Consider the following 23534-nt stretch of genomic DNA (forward strand, 5'->3'; position numbering starts at 1 on the left):
TGAGGCTTCACTGGGCCCCAGGGAGAGGGTGGAGGTGTGGAGGTGGGCAGGGGGAGAGAGGAGGATTTGGCCTGTAGTGGGTGCACTGAGCTCATGGCTGTTTTTTCCGCCAGTATGGATCAAGGATTTTCGGAGAACAGAACACTGAAACTGGCGAGATGACCAGGGGGGGGGAGGGTGGGGAGGGGTGGCTTGGAGTAGGTGCCATGGAGGAGGGCCAGCCCTGACTTCACAGCAGGACTCACATCCCTCGCCCACCTTCCCACCTACCTGCCGGGACCAGGGGCAGACAGGGCCACGCTCCCAATTGTCCTGCTGGCCCAGGACCAGTTGGATGAGTTGTCCTGCGGTCCCAGGTCTGCTGCTCAGTTACTCCCCTGCCTCACTGACCCCATCAGTAAGGGGGTGACAACTGGAGGAAAGATGAATGGAGGGCCTAGCGTGTGTCAGGCGCTGGGATGTGAGCTTAGGGACCTGGAAGGGACAAGGCCCCAGGTAGGTGCCTGGGAGGCGCTGCAGGCTATGGGAGGCCCCTGGAGAGAACTCAAGGAGAGTGGGAGGGGCCGGCACCCCCCTGCACACTGCCAGGTGGAGGACTTGGGACATGATCCTGAGGTCAGTGGGCTCCCAGGGGGCTTGAGGCGGGGGCTCCACCCCCTGTGGCACTGGCGTGGAAGAGGCAGGGGTGGAACAGGCTAGGACGGAGCCTGGCAGACCGACTGGTCAGGACGGGGCGGGGGGGGGGGGTGCACGCAGGGTGGGGAGACACTGGGGATTTCATGATCGGGGGTGGGGTGCTGTGGGAGGATTCAGGGGGACATCTGCTCAAGGTCTGGCAAATGGGTGGCCACCGATGCACAAAGGCGTGGCTCAAGGGCAGAGCGATGGGGCCCTTGAGGAAGGCATAGGTTTGCCCAGGGCTGCAGCTTTTCAAGCCATGAGGTTACCCTACGTGGGGAGAGGGCTCCTCGTGGCTGCTCATCTATCTAATCAGAGAAGGCGCCCGAGCGCCCAGAGAACAAACGTTTCTCTGCACCGGCCCATTCTCCCAGGCTCTGCGGCGAGAAACTTGTTAGGGACCCAGTCCCCCAAGCCCCCTCCTCTGCAGCTGCTGCCATTCCAAGTGCGGAGCGGGCAGTGGCGCCCCCCCCAGGCGCCCGCCTGCCTGGCAGCACCTCAGTCTTACCTCCGACTCAGCCCACTTACAGGCTGCGAGGTGGGGAGAGGGTGGGAGGTGGCAAGCTTGGAAACGGGCCACAGCTGGAGGGACAGGCCACCCCCCTCCTCACTGCAGCAGGCGAGGCCTGGCCCTATGCTTGGAGGGACCACACGCACAGCCCGAAGAAATGAGACTGACACATCCCCACCCTAGGGGCCAGACCTTAGCTTCGGAATGTGACAATTTATTTGGGGGGCAAAAGAGGCTTTTCACTCCCCCTTCCTGGCATTGATACAACATTGAAGAGCAGCAGAACTAAACGTACAAGACAAGAGTAACCGGCACAAACCCCCCTCCCCTGGCCCAGGAACAACCGAATCCAGAACAACAGAACCAAAACCCACACCCACAACCTCTGGGGCAGGTGGCCTGGGGGACCCACCCCCACGCTGGGGCGGCAGCTGCATTCCTGGTCTCCTGCCAACCCAACTCGGTCCCTCTGTCACCACTGGAGGCAAAGTTTAGCCAGCTGGGAGCTGGATGGTTGAGCCACAGACAAAGGCAACAACACTTCATTTTTAAAATGAGAAAAGAGAAAAAAGAGACAGCGCCCCTCCCCAAATATAGAGCTATACGTATATTTTATATATATAGAATTCATTCGTGCACAATTCATTAAATGAGCTTTTCAAAAATTAAAAAAATTATAAGATACATTTCTTTAGGCCTTTGTGTTTTTAAATTAAAACAAACAAAAAGTGTCCATCTGCACTCCGCCTAACAGCGGGGGCAGGCCCCAGAACTCTTGGTTCCTTCTACCCTGGCCTCTTGCAAGGAGTCCCGTTAGACCATCAGCCCTGTTTGCCTAGCTGAAGCTCTGCGTACAGTAGGCACTCACTCACTGCTGGAGTGGGTTATCGACTCCTTCAAGGCGAGGCAGGGGGACCCCACAGGCCTGGGGTGTGGGGTCCTCAGTCCCCACTCAGCCTGTCCCCCTATTTCGGCATCTTGGTGACTGTCAGCAAGATGGAGTCAGGCTAGGGAGACCCTCTCCTGGAGTGTTAGCCCCTAAACTCCTTTCTGAATCTGAGAGGAGATGCAGACTGAGAAAAACGAAAACCTTTAAACACTCTCCTTTTCTTTTTAAAAGTGATTCCTTAAACCATACAAGCCCCCGAGAGGCTGCCTTGGGCTAGTGCATGGGAGCCCGAAAGCAGAACTGACCGTGTGGGGCTCCACTGTCCGGCGTGGGCCAAGTGCAAAAACAAAACAAAAACAAAAAAACCCAAAAAGACCAAAAAACCCAACCCAACCCAACCAACCAATAAACCCCCAAAAGTTAGGAATGGTGGTGCGTCCACTTGGGCCCCATGGAGGCTAAAAGGGCTGGTCATGGCCCAGTACCCCCGACCTATGTTTCCTCCGTTTGGGCTGACCCCTCACCCAGGACTGCCAGGCAAAGGGGTGGGGGGGCACCTGCCAGCTCTGCAGTGGCTTCGGCGTCCGCCCCCCCACCCCCTTTGAAGGGGCTTTCCCCCAAATGCCAGAGCAGCTGGGCCCTTCACCCCAGCGAAGCAGCTTTGCCTCCCAGAGCCCCAGTTTCCTGGTCTTTTCAATGGGGTGATCCCTCCTACTCTGCCCACCTCTCACTGAGGTTGGACCTCAATCATCACTTCCTTCCAGAGCAGGGGAAGGATGGTGTTCATTTTGCCCCAGACCCCTTTGCAAGGCAAGAATGAGAGGGGGCTGTGGGAGGCTAGAGGTCCCAGCGCCAGCGACCTCTACCAGCACTGAATCCTCAGCAGCTGTCTGGACACCAGCAGTGCTTTATGAAGAGGCCTTGAGCCCAATACACCCATTTCACAGAAGGGCACACTGAGGGTCAGAGAGGGGAATGAGACAGGGAGGTGTCCCAACTTCCCACCTCAAACTGGACATCAGACCTCACCTGCTTCCTATGACACATGGGTGGGGAAGGGGTGGCATTAAGGGGAGAGGACCGATGCCCCAACCGATATTGAATATGGGAGATTGGGCTTTGGGGGGTATTTCACATATAAAAGTAAAGCAAACCAGAATGCAACTTCTGCTTGGTAATTAGGCAAACGGAAAAGCAGCAAGGGGAGAGGGAGGGCCCAGAGGAGGCTGATTCGTGCAAGTGTGTGTGGGGGGATTATGGGTCCCCGCTCAGAGCCACCCTGGGAGAGAGGTAAGGAAAGCTCCACCTGCTCTTGACCCTGTGCCCACCTGGGCCTCCCAGGGGAGGCGCCCACCTCGAAGCAGTGTGCATGCGTGCCCCCGCGTGTGCTGAGATGGGGTGGGGCCGCACGGCTGAGGGTCAGGGGCAGCAACCCACCTGTGGAAAGAGAAGGGCTAGGCATTCTCTTCTCCCCACGGGCACCCCCAATCCCTTAGGGTCACCACCTAAGATTCTCCCAGAATCTACAGCTCCTGCCTTTCTGAGGCCTGTATCCCCTACCTGGACAGGGAAGCTCAGGGGTGTCACGGTCTTCGGGGGTGACGGGGAGGGAGGGGCCAGATGACCGGACAAGCTGGCAAATGAGTGGAAGAGAGCGAGAAACCCAAGTGTATCTACTCACCAGCTTTCCTGGACAAAGTCACCAAGGATGCAACAGTGGGACTCCCGCTCACCCCCCCCCCACCCTCCCCTCAAATCTCAGCTCCATTCGCCTGGCCCCTGCAGCTCTGGCTAGTTCCCTTGGGACCAGCGGTCACCCTTCCCTTTGAAGGAGGGTAGGTGTGGGGGCTGGGCCCAGGACAGGAGGGAGGCCGCCCCCTGCCACAGGCCAAGGAGAGAGAGAGCAGTCGGCCAGACCCCAGGGACCCCACCAGCCGGACCTAGGCCCCCATCCCCGTTCCTAACATCGCCACCTTACCTGTGCAATCACTGCAGTACTAGTTTTTCTTTAAATATCTCTTTCTCTCCCCCCCACTCCCACCCCGACCCCATAGGAGTCCCACAATATTTTTTTCTATTTCTTTTTTTTTTCCTCTTTTTTTGTTTTTTGTTTTTTTGCAAAACTAATTCTTTCACTTTCCTGTCATAAAATCACCTCTGAAAACACAACTTCTTTACAAAAAAAGTCACGAATGACACGGACTCTCAGGAAAACACATTTCTATGGTCTCTGGAAAACACCTGTAACTGGCACCCAGGTGGTCACTCACCTGGGGTGAGGGGTCGGGGGGAAATCCCCTCTAAGGACAGAGGAGAAATACCAGCCCTTATTCGGGGGGGAAGCCAATTGGCACTTGGACGGCCACAGAGCCAACACAAAGGGCAGGGTGGGGAGGGGTCTAGGAGTGCCAGCCCCCCAAACCCTGTGAGGGCCCTTGTTCTACATCCAGGGGTGCGGAGGGCCAGGGGCCACCCTGGCAGGGAGATCTGGAAGAGCGAGTCCTCCCATACTTCCGACAAAGGCATCTGTTACCTAACGGGATTCCCTTTCTGCCTCCTCCTCCCTTCCGCCATCACGCTTCCGAGTTGAGACACCTCTCCCTGCACACGCCCGGAAGCTCCCGCGAGCCCCGCTCAGGACCACAACCACCCAGGCCTGACTGAGACCCAGGGCTGGCCGGGCGGGCGGCCCCCACAGCGCCCCAGTCCCGCATGCCCTCCCTCTCCTGGAGAACACAAGCCCCCTCTTTGGTCACCCCCTTTGGCCTGCCCGCCCTCCCAGGGCCCGGCCTGAAGCAGGGGCCCTGTCTCTGCCACTGCCATGGACACCCTAGCTCCCTGGCAAGAGAGAGAAGGAAAGCTGCCCTGGGCTCTGGCGCCTCCGGCTGCTTCGAGCAGACTGCGCGGTGAGAGAAGCCTCAGCGGTCAGAAGCGAAGAGCGGGGGAGAGGCTGGAGCCCCCCCGGGAGTGTCTTCCAGGCTTCCTCCTTCCCCCAGACGCAGGGGAGGAAGGAAGGGCAAGGCCGGGGTGGGGCCTCCCGTCTCCACCTCAGTCCCCGCCAGCCCGACTCCGCAGCAAAGGCCTGGCTGGCTGAGCGGACCGCCCGGGCGGGACAGGACGGCGTGGGGGCGCGCACCCCAGCACCGCTAGGCTGGGGGCTCCACAGCAGACTCCTCGGACCCGCGCCAGGTCCGGGCAAGGGAAGGTCGGGCCTTGGACAACCCCATTCTGAGGAACCCTCAACAGAGCCGCCTGGAAAGCCCGGGCCCTGTGCACATCCGGGTACGCGCACAAACACGCAGTGGGGCGGCAGGTGCGCACGCCAGCTGGAAGTTTCCACAGCAGGTTCTTGTAGCACCTTTGGTCGAGAACTGAAGGGCCCTGCCGGCCCCTCCCACCTCTGAGATGGGGTTGAGGAGGGAGCCGGGGCGGGGTGGAGCCGAAGGGGACCTGCTTGGGTCAGGTGCTGAAGTTTGCGGGAAGAGCCGGGCCTCTGGCCCTGCTCCTGCCACCCTCCCTGACGTGGAGGGAGGGGCCGCGGCCGGCCTCACCTCCACCTCTGACTGGGCTTTGCCATCCCTGGCCCTCCTGCCCAGGCGTCCGGGTAGGGGAGGAAAGGGGCAGCGCGCCCGCTGGGAGGGGGTCTCCTACGGGGCCCCACAGCTGCCGGGTTAGCACCGAGAAATCAGATGCTGTGTGCGAGAGCTGGAAGCAAGCTGGGGAGAGACAGAGTGGGATGCGGAGGAGGCAGCTGAACCCAAGGTTCGGGGGCTCCCGGGGAGCCACCCAGCAGGCTCCACCATACACGGGCAGGGAGGGTGCCAAGGGGCAAGAGGGAAGACTTCCAAGTGCCCTCGCCCCACCCCAGCCCTAACCCGTTCCAGGACTGCTGCTCCCACCGGGCCTCGGGGGGCTCCAACTGCCCAGCCCCATCCCGGGGGGCAACACCGAGCCATCTGAAACAAGCAAAGCACAGGCAGAGGTGTCGGAGGGCAGGGGCGGGTGCGGGAGCGAAAGTGGGACTTTGGGCAGGAGGGCCCCCCCAAGCCCCCCCTCCTTGGTGGAGCCCCCTCACTTGCTCACCCCACTGCCACCACCCCCAGTGGCACCTGCTACCCCAGTAGCCACCTTCTCGAAATCCTCAGGGTTGCAGAATTCCTTGATAGTGACTGTCAGAAGGTTGCTGGTGACGTCGGTGACCACCACGTTGGAGCAGGGTGACATCTCAGGGCGCCAGTCCCCAGCTTCAGGCTCGGAGGCGGCGCTGGCAGGCTCGGGGGCTGTGGGCAGCGCCGGGCCCACGGCAGCAGGGACATCGGGAGGCACCCGCTTGCTGGCGGCCGCGGCCTCAGGAGGGATGGACAGGTCGAGCACTTCGGGCTCACGCCAGTCGGGAGCAGCTGGGCTCAGGGTCTCAGGGAGCAGCTTGGGGGGCGCGTCATCAGGATCGGAGGAGGACTGTGGTGCTGGTGAAGGACAGCCGGAGGAGCTGGAGCTGCGGGCGTCGTAGGGGGCAGTGGGGGCGGCCAGGAGCAGCCCGGGGCCCGGGGAGGCCGCAGCGTCGGCCTTGCCCACTGGCTGGGGAGGCAGAGGGCCGGGCGGGGGCTTATTGTACAGCGCGAAGGTGCCGAACTTCATGTGGCGGATCTGGGTGCGCAGGATGCTCTCACTGAACTTCTTGCTCTTGCCGATGACGCGGTTCCTCGAGGGGACTTTGGGGCGAGCGAGGGCTCCGGCCCCCTGCCCGGTGCCACCTCCGCCCGTGCCCTTGTCGATCACCTTCAGGTTGAGGATGATGCGGTTTCGCTTGGGCTCCCGAGGCTTTACCTTGCGATTGATGATGCGCACCGTCTCGGAGAAAGGTGAGATGGGGGGGCGCAGGCCAGGGCTGCCACCCTGGGGGTCAGGGCGGGGCAGGGGGCGGCGGGACATGCGGTGGCAGCGGCGGATGTCCTTCTTGAGCCGGTGCACGGCCGCGCTGGAGTGCAGCTTGGGCGAAGAGGCGCTGGCGCTCGGCTTGACAGAGAAGTGCACATCGCTGATGCGGAGGGCCTCAGCCTGGGCCCGCGCCTGAGGGGTGGAGGGAGGGGGTAAGCGGAGGCTCAGCTTCCTGCTGACCTCCTCTGGATGCCCCTGCGCCACCCACCCACAAGTCCTGTCTCATTAAACCATCCTGAGAGCATCTCGGAGAATCCGCTGTGCTCCCAACCCCGTCTTAGAGATAAAAGGAAACGGGTTCAGACAGGTGAAGCGAAGCGCCCAAGCGGAACTCTAAGACCCACTACTTTTGATGGCCGTGGGCCCCTGGGACAGATGGCAGCTACCCTGGCTGACACAGAGAAGCGTCAGCAATGAGGACACTGCATGGAAGGAATGACTCTGCTCAGAAGCCCCTGACCACCTCTGCTCTGTGAAGGATCCCAGCCTAGCCTGGCACTCCTCCATGGACCAATTCTTGGTGACAGAAGGAAGAGGGAGGCCCCTCCCTGCTCCACCCCACACCCCAGCGCCACTGACCTACTTGCAGAGTCCCAAAGGCTCTGCGCTCTCTGCTTTTGAACAGGCTGCACCTCCAGCTTGGATTCGCCTCCCTGGCTGGTCGACACCTCTGGGACAGCCCCTTGGCCCTCTCAGCCCCTCCTGTACGCTCCCGGCCCCCTCCACTTCCCCTCTTGGGTCTGATTCATGTCTGCCCAGGGTCTGGCTCAAGGCCTGGGGCTGAGCAAATCAGTGCCAACAGATTCCAAAGCCAACACCTAAAGCCTAGGTTGGAATCCACCCCAGCGAGACAAGGGTCTGGTGGGGATGGACCAACTTCATATCCATGCTGGGATGGCCTGGGTGGGGGGAGGGCAGGATAGTTGAGCAGGCCTGTGGGCAGCCAGGGAACCTGTCCCAGGCTCCTGGGCTCAGCTGTGCTCCCAGGTGTGACATCGGAAAACCCCCCGGTGTTCAGGGCAGGGGACTCACAAGGCCATATAAACCATCCTCCATGGCCAGTCCTTCCTTCACTAACAAAGTACTAGAGTCACAAGCCAACTGCTTGGAGCTACGACTCCAAACACACACAGCCTCCCCGCCAGGGGCTGCCCTCCCTGGGAAAGACGAGACGGGCAGTGAGGACGTTGGGTGATTCAATGTAATGAAGGACGGATAGGGCCTAGCGGAGCACAGCTTAGGGGCACAGGCCTATCCTGGAGGATGAAGCCTTAGTAGGAGGGAGCCCTGGTCCTTTCCGAGCCAACGATGCTTGAGGCAGCTACAGAGGCTCTGGTGGCCTGCCTCAGGGGCGCCGCTAAGACCAGCGGGAGAGGCAGAGAGCCCAGCGGTGAGAGGATGCGGTGGTCAAGGGACTAAAAGCAATGGTTGATCGGGCATCTACACACATCCTCGCTCCTGGTGGGGGAGACGCGCCAGGCGCTGTCTGCCTCAATCCAGATGAGACAGTGGTGGCCAAGGGCGAGGGCACACTCCCACGGTCAGTCTGTGAGCTCCCCGAGAGTGGGGATCTGTGGTCTGGGGTCTCTTCACATGCCCCCCTGCCCCCCAGCCTAGATGCTTAACCAGTCCCTGAGCGGTGGCCTGTGTGCCCCTCAGACAAAACTAGATCATATCTGACCACAAACCCCTGAAGCAGTGTCGGCGGACTTATTTGCTGAATTAGGGAGGAGGTCTTTAGAAGGTGGTGGAAACACACTTTTAACGCTAAGTGGCCCCCCGGCCCCGCTGGCAGGGAGTCTCCTGGGGCTGCGTGGCCAACAATCCCTTTGAGCACTAGATGGCAGCACTCCCGCGTGCCCCATGCCAGGGCTGCCCACTCCTCCTGGGCACCGGCCAGCGGAGCCAGGGCCCCGTTCCCTCACATCCCTTCTCAGACAAAGGCAGGAGACAGCCAGCCTTCCTCGGCATGGCAAGCAGGGCCTTTGGCAGGTTCATCCCCAAGGGAGCTTAGGGGAATCTCCACTCTTTCTGACTCCCCCCCCAGGGTGTTAGTGCTCATGCCATCAGCATGTCGCCTGCGCTCCCAGACCTCTGTCGTCATGGCTCCGCCCAAGTCCAGGGGTGATGGACCCTGAGGCATGGCAAAAGTGGGTATAAACCTCAGACCTGGGACAAAACTCGGGCTCGGTGGGCCATATATACCATCAGATAATATATGCTACCTGCTCAGCCCAGCGTCTGGCACAGAGCAAGTACTCGAGAGAGACTAGATTTCGCTCTCCATGGGCGTGAAGGACAGGGCGCTGGTGAGCAATAATCTTTTACTAACGCACAGTTTCCAAACTTTTTATGAGAAACATTTCTTACTTTATAGCTTCTAAATATATATCATTTTTTTTTTTTTTTTTAAAGTCTGGTTTACCCTTCCTCCTCCTTTCCCCTCCGCAGGCTGAGAATTCTGTGAAGGTGGGACCCGGGTCAGCCTGTGAATTAAATAGCCAACCACAGCCAGCGTGTTTACTGTACTCTGACGCGGTGAGAGGCACGGCTCTGAGGGGCTGGCGTGTTCCACAGACAAGAGCACAGAAGATCAAACACCTGGATTCTACAGCTGACTCTTTGTGACCAGGGGCCAGTTCCACAACCTCCCTGGCCTCCGTTTTTCTAGGTGTAAAATGGGGCTAAATCACAACCTACCTCATGGGCTCCTGTTTCCCTTCAGAACAGTTCCGGGCAGAAAGTGAGGGCCGAGAATAATTGGTTTACTATGTACACTGCCTCTCAGTGACTCAGAGCCATGGGCTCAGACCCAGCTGGTCTCCACCACCCCTGGCAAACATCCACATCACTCTCGTAAGGCTCAGGTCCTCTCAGCTGCCTCTCCACTCCCTGCCCCACCGCCTCTGCAGCCTTCATCGTTTCCTGGATGTGTCCACCTTGTCCCCTCAACCGGATGTATGTACTCTCTGAGGGACAGGGTGAAGAGAAGGAGCCAGAATGAAGCCAGGAAGCTGGGTTGTGGGACCTCACGTTAAGTCACCTCCCCTCTCTGGGCCTTGATTTTTTTCATCTGGGTAATGGGAATAATACTCCTTCATAGGGTTGTTGAGAGGATTAAAGGAGATAATCCACGTGAGGGCTCAGCACTGTGTTAGGGCCAGAGCCAGCTCAGAAGCTAGAGCCATCAAGGAGAAAAAAAAAAGCATTTCGTGAATCCAAGCTCACGGTCATTACTCACTTGACCGCTAGAGGGTGCTCCAGCTGCGCTGAGAGGCTGTCACACAGCCCACCCGCCCTCCAGCTGCTCCGCCCCATCCCTCCTCCTAAGAAGCATCAAGGGTTAAGGGTGCTCCTCCATGGATCCCCTAACGTGTGGCGGTTGGGAACAGGAGTCACGGAAATACGTAATTCTGGAAACCAACGGTTCTTTCACGTCAGCTTTAAGTGAAAGACTTTTTGGGGTGGGGGTGGGGCTGGAGAGGCCCGGCCCACCCCACCCTCACCGGGCTTTGAGCCTTTTGCCAAAACGGGAGATGCTGAGGCTGTGCATTCTGCACAGTCTCTTCCCTGGCCTTCCCGTACCAATTGCCACCAAGTCACAGGCTGCCAGGGTGGGAAGGGTCCCCAAGGCAACTTCAGCACTATTGGGCCAACGGTGGTGTCCCACGGAGGCCCGCCTGCAGTCTTGCCTGTCTCCTAGGGTCATCTCACCTTCCCTCTCCGACTCTGTTCTTTCTAAGAAAAATTAACCCCCCAAAACCTCTAAGATGGCTTCCTCTGGGGCTAGGTCTCCCTCCCTTGCCAAGGCTAATGTGTTTATGCTTCCACTCCCCCACACCCCATTCTCATCAGAACCTCCAGAAACAGCCAGGGGTGGGGGGAAGCCAGAGGCCCGGCCCAGGTGATAAACTCAAAGTGAAGTGATCTAAGGTCAAATTCAAGTTGCATTCCCCAGTGAGGAGGGGAGGCATGCAGAACAAATCCTAAGAGAGAGAAGGAAGCTGGGGGTGGGGAGGCAGGTGGCCCCCAAATGCTTCTCCTGTTCCCAGCCGTGAGGGAAACCACATTTACTCTCCCCATGGATTCTAATTCCAGGCAGAGCCCTACCAGCTCAAGGCTGGGGGAGATGAGGGTTTCGCCTCATCCGATGTGCAGAAGTAACCTCCCTGCCACCCCCTCAGGTGGACAGCCCCCACCTGCCTCATCTACCCCCATGCTGGAGCCCAGCTGGCCTGCCCAGACCCTGGTTTTGTCAGCCAGGATTATCCTCCTCCCTCACTCCCCACTCCCAGGCCCCTCTTGCTGAAGCTGGAGCTGGCCAGGGCCGGCTGCCAGGGGCTCGGTTGGGGGCTCACAACCACCCCCTGCCCAGCTGGGGCCCCTCTGGAAAGGTCCGCCTGCCTGGGCAGCCGAGGATCTGTCCCTCCCTTGCAGGCCCCGTGCTGCGCCAGGGCTAGGGGCCCGAGACGGGGCTGCTGGGGCTGGGCCAGGTTACCTTCAGGAGGAAAGTTTTGGGTTTGGGTCCCCTCTTCTTGGGCCCATACAGCTCACGCTCCCTCTCCCTGCGGCCGAGAAACGCCAAAGGTTAAAAAGAGCCCCTTCCAGGGCCCCACTCCGCGCTGCCCTCCCCGGCTCTCCCGCTTCCCCCCCTCCCCCGCGCGGCGCCCCAGCCGAGCCTTGGCCCCGCCGCCCCTGCCAGCTCCCCAAACTCACTTCTGCTCGAAGGCTGCAATGAGCCGCGAGTCCAGGATGTTCTCCTCGGGCTCCCAAGTGCTGTACCTGCCAAGTCACACATGCACAAAATAAAAATGAAAACCTAACCAGGCAGAGGCACATGCGAGGCACCGAACGTGCACACTGCCCCCCCCCACACCAAGGGAAAAAAAGGCCCCGGTGTCCGCTGCCTCCCCTCCCCCCTCGCCCCTGGACCCCACCGGCACTTACTTGATGGCCCACCCCTTCCATTTCACCAGGTACTCGATGCGTCCCTGAAAAACAGAGAAGAAAAAAAGGGGAGAGTGGGGGTGGGGAGGATGCGGGGACGCGAGGAGGCGGCGGCGCGGGGGTGGGCGAGAGAGCCCGTGTTAGCGGGACCGCTTCGCCCTGATGGGCCGCGGACCCGGACACCGGCTCCGGGGCAAGACGTCCCGCCTCGGGAGGCGGCTCACCTTTCGGATCCGCCGTTTGATGATGGATTCGGCCGCGAAGACCCGCTCGCCCACTGCAGACAGCTCCATCTTGCTCAGCGGCACCCACAGCCCATAATACTCCCTGCTCCCGCGACCGGTGCTGCACCGCTCGCGCACGCGCCGCAGCGCACAGGCCCCGGCGGGCGGGCGCGCGGCGGGGCGCGCGCTCGTGTTCCAGCTGCGGGCCGTCACGTGACCCCTCGGGGCCGGCGCGCCGTTGCCAGGACCACCCCCTCCCCCGGGGCGGTTGCTAGGGAAAGTGAGCGCTCGCGGGGCGGGGGCGCGCGCTGGCTCTTAAAGGGGCCTCGCCTGGCGGCGGGAGTCCGGGCCCGGAACCGGGTGGATGCTTGGCTTGCGGGAAGCCTGGTCGGGCGCAGTGCAGTCTAACAAACACTTTCTTACTCCCTTTTCCATCTTCCCGGCCCCCGATAGCTGACAACCTCTCCCTCCTTTTAACACCTCCCCCTTGCAAGTCTCCCTAGGCCCCAGCAGGGGAAAGACGATGGAGTCTCTGCAGCTGCTGCGCATCCTCCCAGCAGAAGTTTGCAAACAGTTAAATATGATACAGCAGAAATGAATTTGCTGTTGCCTTGCCAGGCCCTGCGGGAATTTCTTTAAAACATTGCCCTCCCCCTCCCCAATCTATTATTTATGTATTCGTGGGAGTGTGGTTTTGTAACCAGTTCAGATGAATTAAAACAAAAACTCCACCGCAGGGAGAGGGGTGGGGGCGGTGTATTGGGGTGGAGGAAGGCCGGGAGGATCCTGTGCATCTGTTCTTTGGCGGGCTGGGGTCTTGGGCGGCACCTGCCTTCACCCTGGAGGCGGGTTGAAGATCGCAGCCAGGACTATGCGGCGGCGAGAGGAGGGACAGAGAGGCTGTGGGGTGAGATGGGTTCCTGGCACCCCAGATTAGGCCCGAGTGGGTCATCCTTGGGTCATTTGGCAGACACCACCCACATGACCTTGTCTATATGTTTTCTGATTCCCAGGCCCCCTGGCCTCGGCAAGCTTCGGCTGCGTGCAGCTCCTTTAGTGGTTCCGCCATTGCTCACAGGGAGACCAGACCCCAGCTTCGGGTGTGAGGAGACACTGGGAGACCTGGCTGTCCCGGAATGGACGGACACAAAATAGCCCTGCCACACAAAACGCTCCATTTCTTTTCCTTTGAATTATTTAAACTTTATTCTTTATTACCCCAACGGTCTTGTTCTTTGTAAATTAAAAACAAAACCCGACTGTCCATAATCTCCATCAAATCATTGTTAATATCTTCATGAATCCTCTTCCAGCCTGTTCTCCGTCTATACAAACACACATATGTATGCGTATCTATACATTGTATATACATAGTATATATATATCTTATTTCTTTTTAACAAAATGGGATCTTATGAATCACACCGTCTGGGTTCTGCTTTTCTCCCTTAATGAAAAAAAGCGAATCTCTCTTGGTGTCATTAATTGGAAATTTTGCCACCATTTTCGTGGCTGTGGTGGGGCTGAGATGGAGGTGGAGAGGAATGGGGATGTGGTGAGGATCAGGATCGTCTCTTGCTTTCATCACTTGTTTATTAGAAAAGAGGATTTTTACATTTCTGTACTGTAATACCAATTCTTGTGGTTTCAAATCGACTGCATCAAAATTGCTGCTTCTCATCTCTGCATCTATGCAGATTTGTCCAATTATTATCTTGGGAGAAATCCCCCTCACCTTCCTTAAAATCAACATGCTCTTGAAAAATAGCTATTTGCTGGTCAGCCCAAAGTGGGCTTTGGTCTAAGAATAGAGCTGCCTTCCTGGGGATGATCAGGGTGAATGGGCAGATGAGCTGTGTGTGTGTGTGTGTGTGTGTGTGTGTGTGTGTGTGTGCGCGCGCGCGCGCGCGCGTTCAGGCTGAGAGAGGTAGCAGTCAGATAAAATGGGTAAACATTAAATCCATGTGTTAGTTCACTCAGCAGCCTTTGTGACCCTTTTTAAGGTTTTGTGTTAAGCCACCTAAACAAAGGTGGCCCAGGCTTGAGGAACTCTCAGGTGAGAGAGGCACCTGCCATATAGTGTGACTAGTGCTAGAATAAACATGTGGTAATTTCCTATGGCTGCTGTAACAAATTACCACACACTTAATAGCTTTAAGTAGCACAGACTTATTATCTTAAAGTTCTGGAGGTCAGAAATCCCAAATCAGCATCACTGAGCTATAGTCAAGATATCCCCAGGGCTGGTTCCTTCTGGAGGCTCTAGAAGAGAATCCATTCCTTGCCTCTTCCAGCTTCTAGAAGCTGCTGACATTCCTTGGCTCGTCGCTGCATCACTCCAATATTTACTTTTGCCTTCCCCTGACTTACCTCCTGCTTCTTTCTAATAAGGACCTTTGTGATGACATTGGGCTCACCTGAATAATTGAGGATTATCTCCTCATCTCAACATCCTTACCTTAATCATATCCGCAAAGTCCCTTTTACCCTAGGGTAACATATTATACAGCGTATGTAAGGTATCATATTCATGGGTTCTGGGGATTAGAATGTGGACATCCTTGGGTGGCTGGGGCATATGCAGCCTACCACAAAAGGTATGTATAGGATGCTTTGGGAATCTAAATGTATTAGAGTTCTCCAGAGAAGCAGAACCATTAGGGTGTATACAGAAATACATTAAGAGGAGATTTGTTATAGGAATTGGCTCATGTGGTTATGAAGGTCAAGAAGTCTGCAAACTGGAGAACCAGGGAAGCTGGTAGCATAGGGCCCAAGAATGAGGAGGCGGGTGTTAGTGCCCTGATTGGAAAGGCAGAGAACCAGGGCAGGAGAAGATAGATGTCCCAGCTCGAGAAGATAAAGAATTCACCATTCCTCTGCCTTGTTGTTCTGTCAGGCCCACAATGGATACAAGATAACAGGGCACATTGGCAAGGATGGTTTATGGATTCAAATGCTAATCTCTTCTGGAAACACTCTCACGGACACACCAGAAATAATCTTTACCAGCTATCTGGGCATCTCAGAGCCCAGCAAGCTGACAAATCAAATGAACCATCATACTAGATAAGGGAGCAGCCCACTACCTGGAGGAGAGGAGGCTGGGAGGGCTTCTCAGAGGTGGGGTCATTTGACTGGGGCCTTGGAAGCTGAAGATGAATTTGCCTGCAAGTGAAGAATGAGAAAGGCAGCCCAGGTAGAGGGGTCAGCCGGAGCTTTAATGAGAGGAAGTCCCTTCCACCTTGAATCCTTCCACCTCTCACAGATCATCTCTTTTTTTTAAAAGATTTTATTTATTTACCTGAGAGAGAAAGAGAGGGAGAGAGCATGAGCAAGGTAGGCAGGGGCAGAGGGAGAGGGAGAAGCAGACTCCCCACTGAGCGGGGAGCCCAATGTGGGGCTTGATCCCAGGACCCCAGGATCATGACCTGAGCAGAAGGCGGACGCCCAACCATCTGAGGCACCGAGGGTGCCTCACAGATCATCTCTATTCTATGAGAGAAAGTTCCCTGTACCTCTTCCACAGTCTGTCCTTCTGAGATTTGGTCCAACACCAAAAGGGAGAAGTTTAATCTCCTGGACTGTGCGAGTTGTTGCCCAGAGAGAGGGCATTTCAGTTATAGTCTGTGCTATAAAACACCATCATTTGGTGGCTTCATACACAAGAATCTATTTTTCATGATTCTGTGGGTTGCCTGGGCTCACTGGGCAGTTTCATGTGTGTTTTGTTTTGTTTTTACCTGGTCTTGCTTCGGGTCCTTCATGGGGTTGCAATCAGAGACATGGCCAGAGTTGACTCACATGTCGGGGGGCTTAGTCCTGGGTATTGGCTGGGCCTCGCTCTCCTCGTGGCCTGCCACGATTCAGCAGTCCAGTGCGGGCTTCCTTACAGGGCTGCCAGACCCATATGAGGAGGTGAGGAACACTGCAAGGCCTCCTGAGGCCCAGGCTTGGAAGTTACACAACTTGCTTCCACGGCACGCTGTCGGTCAGATTTGGCAGGATTCAAGGCCCTGGAGATTCCTGCCTCCCTGTGCCCCCTCCCCCGGTCTCTGTGCTGGTCCTGCATAACCCCCTCCCCTGAATGAGGATGGCACTTGCAATGAGCTGGATTTTTCTCCCATGATCAGGTGAAGTGAAAAGGTAAGGGCTTTTGCGATGTGATTAAGATCCCTAACCAGCGGACTTTGAGTTCATCAAAGGGAGTCCTTGATCTGATACTCTTTTCACAGCACTTCTGACACCCAGTGTGTGGGTTTGCTCCTCACACTGACAACCGGATTTTCAGCTCTCTAGACACCAACTGGATGTCCAATGTTTCGGTCCAATTGACACCTTAGCATCCGGAGTTAGCGCAGATCCCGCAAGACTCCCCACTTCAGGCACTGATAGCGAGTCTGGATTACTCAGACTTTTGACGGGGCAGCTGTACATTGAGGGTTCCTACAACCCTCTCCTCAGTTTTCATCATTTGATGAAACTTAGAATTGGAAAAAAATATCTTTAGCTCCTGTCTCTCTGAAGATCGATCCAAGTTCACTTCCCAGAGTGGACCATCCCCTCCCCGATGCCAAAAGGCAGTGCTTTGAGCTCAGGGCCACAGGCCATAGGCCTTCATGGGGGTCCCGGAGGGCTGGACTGGGGGATACAATACAGTGGGGGTATCATCTTATGTGCATTTAACTCAACACAGCCAAATCTATGTATTTGTTGCCATCATTTAAAAACAGAAAACATTCTACAGATGTGTTCATTACTATGTTCTGCAATACTACCCATTATATGTTTGTTTCAGGTAGTCAAGTGACTTAGCAAGGATGCGCTTCCATGAGGATGCTAAGGGAGTGGGTGAAACAGGACAGTAAAGGAGAGAAGCCAAGCAGAGAACAGAGGGGGTCATCTCAGATGCTGTCAGGAGTGGCTGGCCCAGCCTGATCCTGCAGGGGAGCTCTGGAATGAAAGTCACTCCTCCATACTTGTCCCCCACCTCCAGGCACTGGCTAAAGGCTGCAGGGAGAAGGTGTCAGGAGGGCAGACGTCAATTTCCAGGCACTTCCTGCTTTCTACCTCAGTGTGCAAAGTGGCTTCAGTATCCTGGGGAGGTCAGAAGGAGAGGCGCAGGTGCTGGTTGTTGGAAGGAAAAGCACATAGCACCTAGGTCTCTGGGGGGGGGGAAGTGAGGATTTGACAAAGGGGACACCCCCGGGGATCTAGGTAGCCCGCAGATATCGCTGTGAAGGGCTGAGCTACAATACCATGTATATTTCACTTTACGGGCTCTGCAAACTCCAAGCTTATTCCCACCCCAGGGCCTTGACACTTGCTTTTCCCTCCGCCTGGAACACTCACATTTTCTCCTGATGGGCACATGTCTTGTTTCCTCACTTCTTTCAAGCTCTGCTCAAATTTCACTTCTGCAGAAAGGTATGCTCTGATCGCCTTATCTAAAGTAGTGCCTGTCATTCTCTATTCCCTTAGTCACCTTGTTGTTTCTCCCTGGCCTTTAACACTATCTGATGTGATATTAACCATAGAGTTAGTACCTCACTAGACTCCAAACTCCACGGGGACGGGGATTTTGCCCATCTGGGGCACTTTATCTCCAGCGCTAGGTCAGGGCCCTGCACATAGTAGGTGTTCAATAAATATGTTTTGGATACATAAGCGGACCATTGAAAGGGCTTTCAAGAGTAATTTTTCAAGAGTAATGTTTACATAACATATACAGGGCTACAGACCCAGCAAACACTCACTGGGTACCCCCTTGATGGGCTTTGGGAATGCAAGGATGGAAAGGATGGGATTTTTGTCCTCTAGGTACTGAGGTGCAGGGAGGGATGAAGGCGCAAACAGGTGCAGTCTGAACTGTGCAACTTTTAGTTGTCAACGTCTCTGCGCCTCAGTGTTCTTCATCTGTAAAATGGGGGTAATCATTCCTATCTTGTAGGTTTACTGTGCGAATAACGAGATAACACATGTATGTCACCTGGAACTCTGTTGGGCACATAGTAGGTCTGTGAGAGTGGGAGTGGAAATATGTATATGCCCCAGGCTGGCTCATAGCTAAAGGGCAATGGACACACACACACAGTGTATATACTTACATGTTTTTCTTCCACTGAAACTCAGTTTATTTTGTCAACTCTAGAAATCGAATCTGTGTTGGTCAGAGAGAACACCAAACACTTTATATAGTGCTCATCATCTGTCAGGGACTCTTCCAAGTGCTTGACACACGATATTAACTGACTTAAACCTCAAAACAATCTTAGTGGCCAGATACTAGTACTATTCCACCTCACTGTTGCAGATGCTGGGTTTCTATCCAAACATGAGAGATGCAGAGCTGAGCTGAACAAAGTGTAAGTTCTAGTCCATCAGACACCCTCTATTTCCTCCTACTACCCCATGAGCTCTGCCATGTGATGTAATTTGACTTTCGAAACTGGACCAAAAAAGCTGAAGACATGCAGTCAGGTGACGACGTAAGTCTCAAGGAATTGAAACGTGTATAGTTCTTTCTGAAAGATCGTGCCGCAAACTTCTGTGCCCCCGAAGAAAACTAACTATTTTTAGAAAGAGGGCAGTAGAGTCTTTTGGAAATATGCCTGAATACGGTCATAATTGGGCAAGGGACCACAGGGAACTCCAATTTTGGCAGAGCGATCTTTTGGAAATGCAGTTCTGACCAAGTCATCCCTCTGTTTAAGACTCTTCAACACAGGAAGGAGCCAAAATATCAACAGGGAAAAAACCCTCACGGTAGCCAGTTGCTGTCTCTAGAAGGAAACCCAAGTTCTTTCTCTTGATGGAGGGGCCCCTCCTGATGGTCTCTGCTCCCTTCCCTCCATCCTGCACAACCCTTCCTTTGGTCTGCCCACTGTTTCCTGAATAGTCCCTGTTTTGTTTTGTTTTTCACACCTTTGCACCTTTGGTTCACCTGGGAAGCACCTACATATCTTTCAAAACTCAGTTCTGGGGAGTCCTTCTATATGAACCCATATCTGGCCTTCCAGGTAGAACTAGCCAGCCTTCGTTTGCCCCCATTTGAGGATTTGCAGAGTTCCAAGAACACGGGAGACTTCTGTTTGGTCCCTCGTCAAATCCGGTAAAGCCTGAGCTCTCTGAGGGCAGGGACCTTCCTGACACTGGGTAGTCAGTCAGCTGATACTTACTGGGCACCAACCATGAGCCTAGCACCTAGGTGCTGGGAATGTGGCAGAGAAAAAGACAGACAGACCCCTGCCCTCAAGAAGCCTAGATTCTTATGAGGGTACCAGACAGACAATAAGCACACAAGACGAGAACATGATTTATCAGGCCAGAGTTGTGTCATAAAAAGACTAAATCAGGTCACAGGGTAGAGAGGAACAGAGTGTGCGGGTGGGGTGCTCAGCTAGGGTGGTCAAGGCAGGCCTTTTGAGGAGCCACATCTAAGTAAGACCTGATGAGGAAAAGGGGGCAGCTGCATAGATCTGGGAGAGGTGCTTTCCAAACAGAAGAAGCAGCAAGTGCAAAGGCCCCGAGGTAGGGACACATTTGGCATATCTGAGGGAGAGAAGGAAGACAGTGGGGCTGGAATGGAGTGGTTAGAAGGCTGAGGTTTTCGAGGAAGGCAGGGACCCCACACGCAGACCTTACAGCCACGAAGGAGAGCTCGGTCTTTGTTCTGAGTGCAGCAAGGAAGCTCCAGGAGAAAACTCATTGCAAGAGGAAAAAGGACCCATCACAGTGAGCTTGCCGCAGAGGCAAAGCCTTGCTTGGGTTGTTGGTGAGGTCCCGAGTGCCAAGTGGTGGCCGCTTCTCAAATCTGCCACCACCCAGCCTCCTCGACGTACATCCAGGGAGGCAGAGGCTACAAATAAACATGGAAAGAGCTATCTCTAGAATCTCCAAGCCTGGGTACCCTCCAACAGAAAGGCGGACAAGGAGGAGGAAGCCATTCCCCCGTTATGCTAGTTAGTTTGGGCAAATGTTAAGCTTCTGTACAAAGATAGCCCAAAATACAATGATTTGTTTCTCTCTTGGATAGCAATCTGGCTTGTGGAGGCTGGTGGCTCCCAGCAAGGTCACAGAACTGTTGCGGGGGAGGGTCAAGGCCACGGCTGGGGGGAACTGACTCCTAAGCAATTACAAATAAAATCAGGAATGATTCTGGCTCATGTGAGCCCCGGGGGCCCTGATGACCCCTCCCTCTTCTAGAGAATGCAAAACAGATGAGAAGAGCCTTCTCTTTTATCTCCCAGCAGACTGCAGCCAGCTCTGTGCAAACTTGTCCTCTTCCTGCTCTTCCTGTTATGCTGGGAAACTTTTTCAAATACTTCTCAGTTGTTGGGGAAGGGGGGTTGTTAATTTCCCAGATTCTTTTTCGAGGCACGGAGAGGTTGGGGCAATGGGACAGGTGGATGCCAGGAGGCTGCATCTGACAGGGGGTGAGGCAAGGGGCTGGTGCTTCTTTTGGTTCTATTCTGCCAGCTCTGTCAAGCAGTGTGGTCCCTGCCCGGGTGGGCGCAGTGGGCCAGCACGGGGGCCAGAGAAGCGGGGCTGCTGACCGCCTGCTCTCCCAGATCCTGGCCTCAGTCACCTGCTTCTGCTCACAGTGAGGACCAGCCTGGACGTGAGCCTCTCTAGTGTCACATCACCTTTGTCTCCTTCCCTGGGGTCCTGAGGGAGTCCTTAGGATGAGTGATAATGAAGATCAAAATCTTACTGTGACATGGCAGTTCTGGGACTGTCTGAAAACATAAACTTCTAGGCGTTAATTAGAATTCTTCTAATGGATTCGTTGAGTTCTGCCTCCAAAATGCATGGACAGCTGAGAACGTGTCAGAGAGTGCCGTGCCAGCCAAGCAGCCCAGATCCCGTGGGAGGGGAGTGGGTCCCCAGGGCTTGGGGACACACGTGGGCCTCCCAGACATTGCCGAGAGGGGTTTTCCAGTGGTGTGGTGTTCTCAGGTGAACAGGCAGGCCACAGCCTGAGGACAAAAGAGTTATGTCAGCCTGATTATGTAGTTATTTTATTTTATTTTTTAAAAAGATTTTATTTATTTGACAGAGAGAGCATTCAAGAAAGCACAGGCAGGGGGAGCAGCAGAGGGAGAGGGAGAAGCAGACTCCCCGCTGAGCAGGGAGCCCAGTGCTGGATCCCAGGACCCTGGGATCATGACCTGAGCTGAAGACAGACGCTTAATTCACTGAGCCGCCCAGGCACCCCTGATCTTCATGTTCTGAGCCATGGAGGGAGCAGGATCCTTGGCACAACCCCAGCCCCCGACTCTGGGACACGTCTGCACATTGCTGCTTCTCACACCAAGATGGGCCATCCCTCTGGGGAACACTGTGAGCCACACCCTTAGTCCCATAAGGGCTGGGGACACTTCTGTCTTCCAGGTTCTGTGTGACCCGTGGCTGGTGATGGGTGCATACTGCCCGAAGAGTCGTGACCCGTGCCCAGTTCCTGTGTGAATTGAAGGGGGCTGGGAGGTCAGCCCAGGGGCCTGCTGGGAATTTGTCCTATTCTTGGCCCCACACAGAAATGAGAGGTGACAAGACTGTTCCCAGCTCGCTTCCGCAGCACATACACTAACATTGGAACGATACAGAGAAGATTAGCATGGCCCCTGAGCATATTTTTTTTTTTTTAAAGATTTTATTTATTTGACAGAGAGAGACACAGCGAGAGAGGGAACGCAAGCAGGGGGAGTGGGAGAAGGAGAAGCAGGCTTCCCGCGGAGCAGAGAGCCCGACGCGGGGCTCGATCCCGGGATCCTGGGATCATGACCTGAGCCAAAGGCAGACGCTTAAAGACTGAGCCACCCCGGTGCCCCCCTGAGCATATTCTTGCTTCTTGGTACTGTTGGAAGCAGCTCCTGGGCTGTTCCCTCCCTACCTGGGGGCCTTACCCTCCATGAGGGCTTTTCTCTCCACGGGTGGGCCCTTAGGCTCCCCTCCGATTGGGAGGCTGTCCAAAGCTTATTTCTAAATTAAACTGTCTTATCCCTCAAAAAAAAAGACTGTCCCAAATAATCTCAAACCCATACACACATATAAACATTAATGTGAATATTTTTTGATGCCCTTAAAAGTAGTTTTTGTGGGGAACAGACGGGAGCTACGCTTGTGGTGAGCATGGCAGAATGTATAGAGTCGTCAAATTGCTGTGTTGTAACCTGAAACTTATGTCACATTGTGTGTCAACTGTATTTCAATTAAAAAAGTATTTTATTTTATTAAAGATTTTATTCATTTATTTGAGAGAGAGAGAGCACGTGGGGGCACGTGTGAGTTGGGAAGAGGGGCAGAGGGAGAGGGAGAAGCAGACTCCCCGCCGAGCAGGGAGCCTGACGCGGGGCTCGATCCCAGGACCCTGGGATCATGACCTGAGCCAAAAGCAGACGCTTAACCGACTGAGCCACCCAGGCACCCCAAAAACGTATTTTAAAAAGTAATTTTTATGTGCAGAGAAGATTGTTTAGGGGTTTGCTTAGGTTTTAAAAATTACTATTCAATTTGTTACAGTTATACATAAAGAGAAAAATCCTAGTTCGTCCTCAAGCTCTTAATTGCAGCTTAAATAATTTATTGTTTTAATTATAGGTCTAGCAAATTTTAGCAATCACTTCTCAGGAGGCTTTGGATCAATTTTGGTCTCATTTACAAACATAAACTCCTATAAATTTTTCCTATTGCATTATCCATCACATATAGTATATTTTCTCAACTTCCTAAGTATAATTAGCTGACAAATTTTGTCAAGTAACTTAAGTGATTTTTTATAAGTTTAACACATTTAGATTATAGATACGGTGTCTTTGAAGTTTGATAAGCTGTCCCAGTATAATGTATGAAAGAGTAAAATCTTAAGTTCAGATCAATCATTCAATTATATGTTTTATTTATTTATTTATTTATTTATTTTTAAAGATTTTATTTATTTTATTCGAGAGAGAGCATGCATGCACGTGTGTGAGGGGGTTGGAGGGGCCGAGGGGGTGGAGCAGAAGGAGACAAACAGATTCCCTGCTGAGCGGGAAGCCCAACATGGGGCTGGATCCCAGGACCCTGAGATCATGACCTGAGCCAGGTGCCCCTATTTATTTATTTATTTTTTAGTAATCTCTATCCCCACTGTGGGGCTCAAACTCACGACCTTGAGATCAACAGTTGCACACTCCTCTGACTGAGCCAGCCAGGAGCCCCTCAATTATGTATTTTATTTTATTTTTTATTTTTTATTTTTTTAAAGATTTTATTTATTTGACAGAGAGAGACACAGCGAGAGAGGGAACACAAGCAGGGGGAGTGGGAGAGGGAGGAGCAGGCTTCCCGCTGAGCAGGGATCCCG

General features: G+C 54.8%; 1 protein-coding gene and 1 pseudogene across 1 annotated transcript; one reads left to right on the top strand and one right to left on the bottom strand.

The window, feature by feature from the left end:
* Positions 1-1382: 1382 nt before the first annotated feature.
* CBX6 (chromobox 6) lies at positions 1383-12367 on the bottom strand. The gene is made up of 5 exons (XM_006747231.3): positions 12188-12367; positions 11964-12007; positions 11733-11798; positions 11515-11581; positions 1383-7148 (listed from the first exon to the last, which is right to left on the bottom strand). Exons 1-5 carry the CDS (start codon positions 12254-12256, stop codon positions 6150-6152), a joined length of 1245 nt encoding a protein of 414 aa, XP_006747294.1. The 5' UTR covers positions 12257-12367; the 3' UTR covers positions 1383-6149.
* A 9385-nt stretch (positions 12368-21752) lies between these two features.
* LOC115937025 (U6 spliceosomal RNA) lies at positions 21753-21849 on the top strand (annotated as a pseudogene).
* The last annotated feature ends 1685 nt before the right edge of the window (positions 21850-23534 follow it).

The sequence above is a fragment of the Leptonychotes weddellii genome, chromosome 5 (genome assembly GCF_054177405.1).
Source record: "Leptonychotes weddellii isolate Sample4059 chromosome 5, ASM5417740v2, whole genome shotgun sequence".
NCBI classification, from domain to species: Eukaryota; Metazoa; Chordata; class Mammalia; order Carnivora; family Phocidae; genus Leptonychotes; species Leptonychotes weddellii.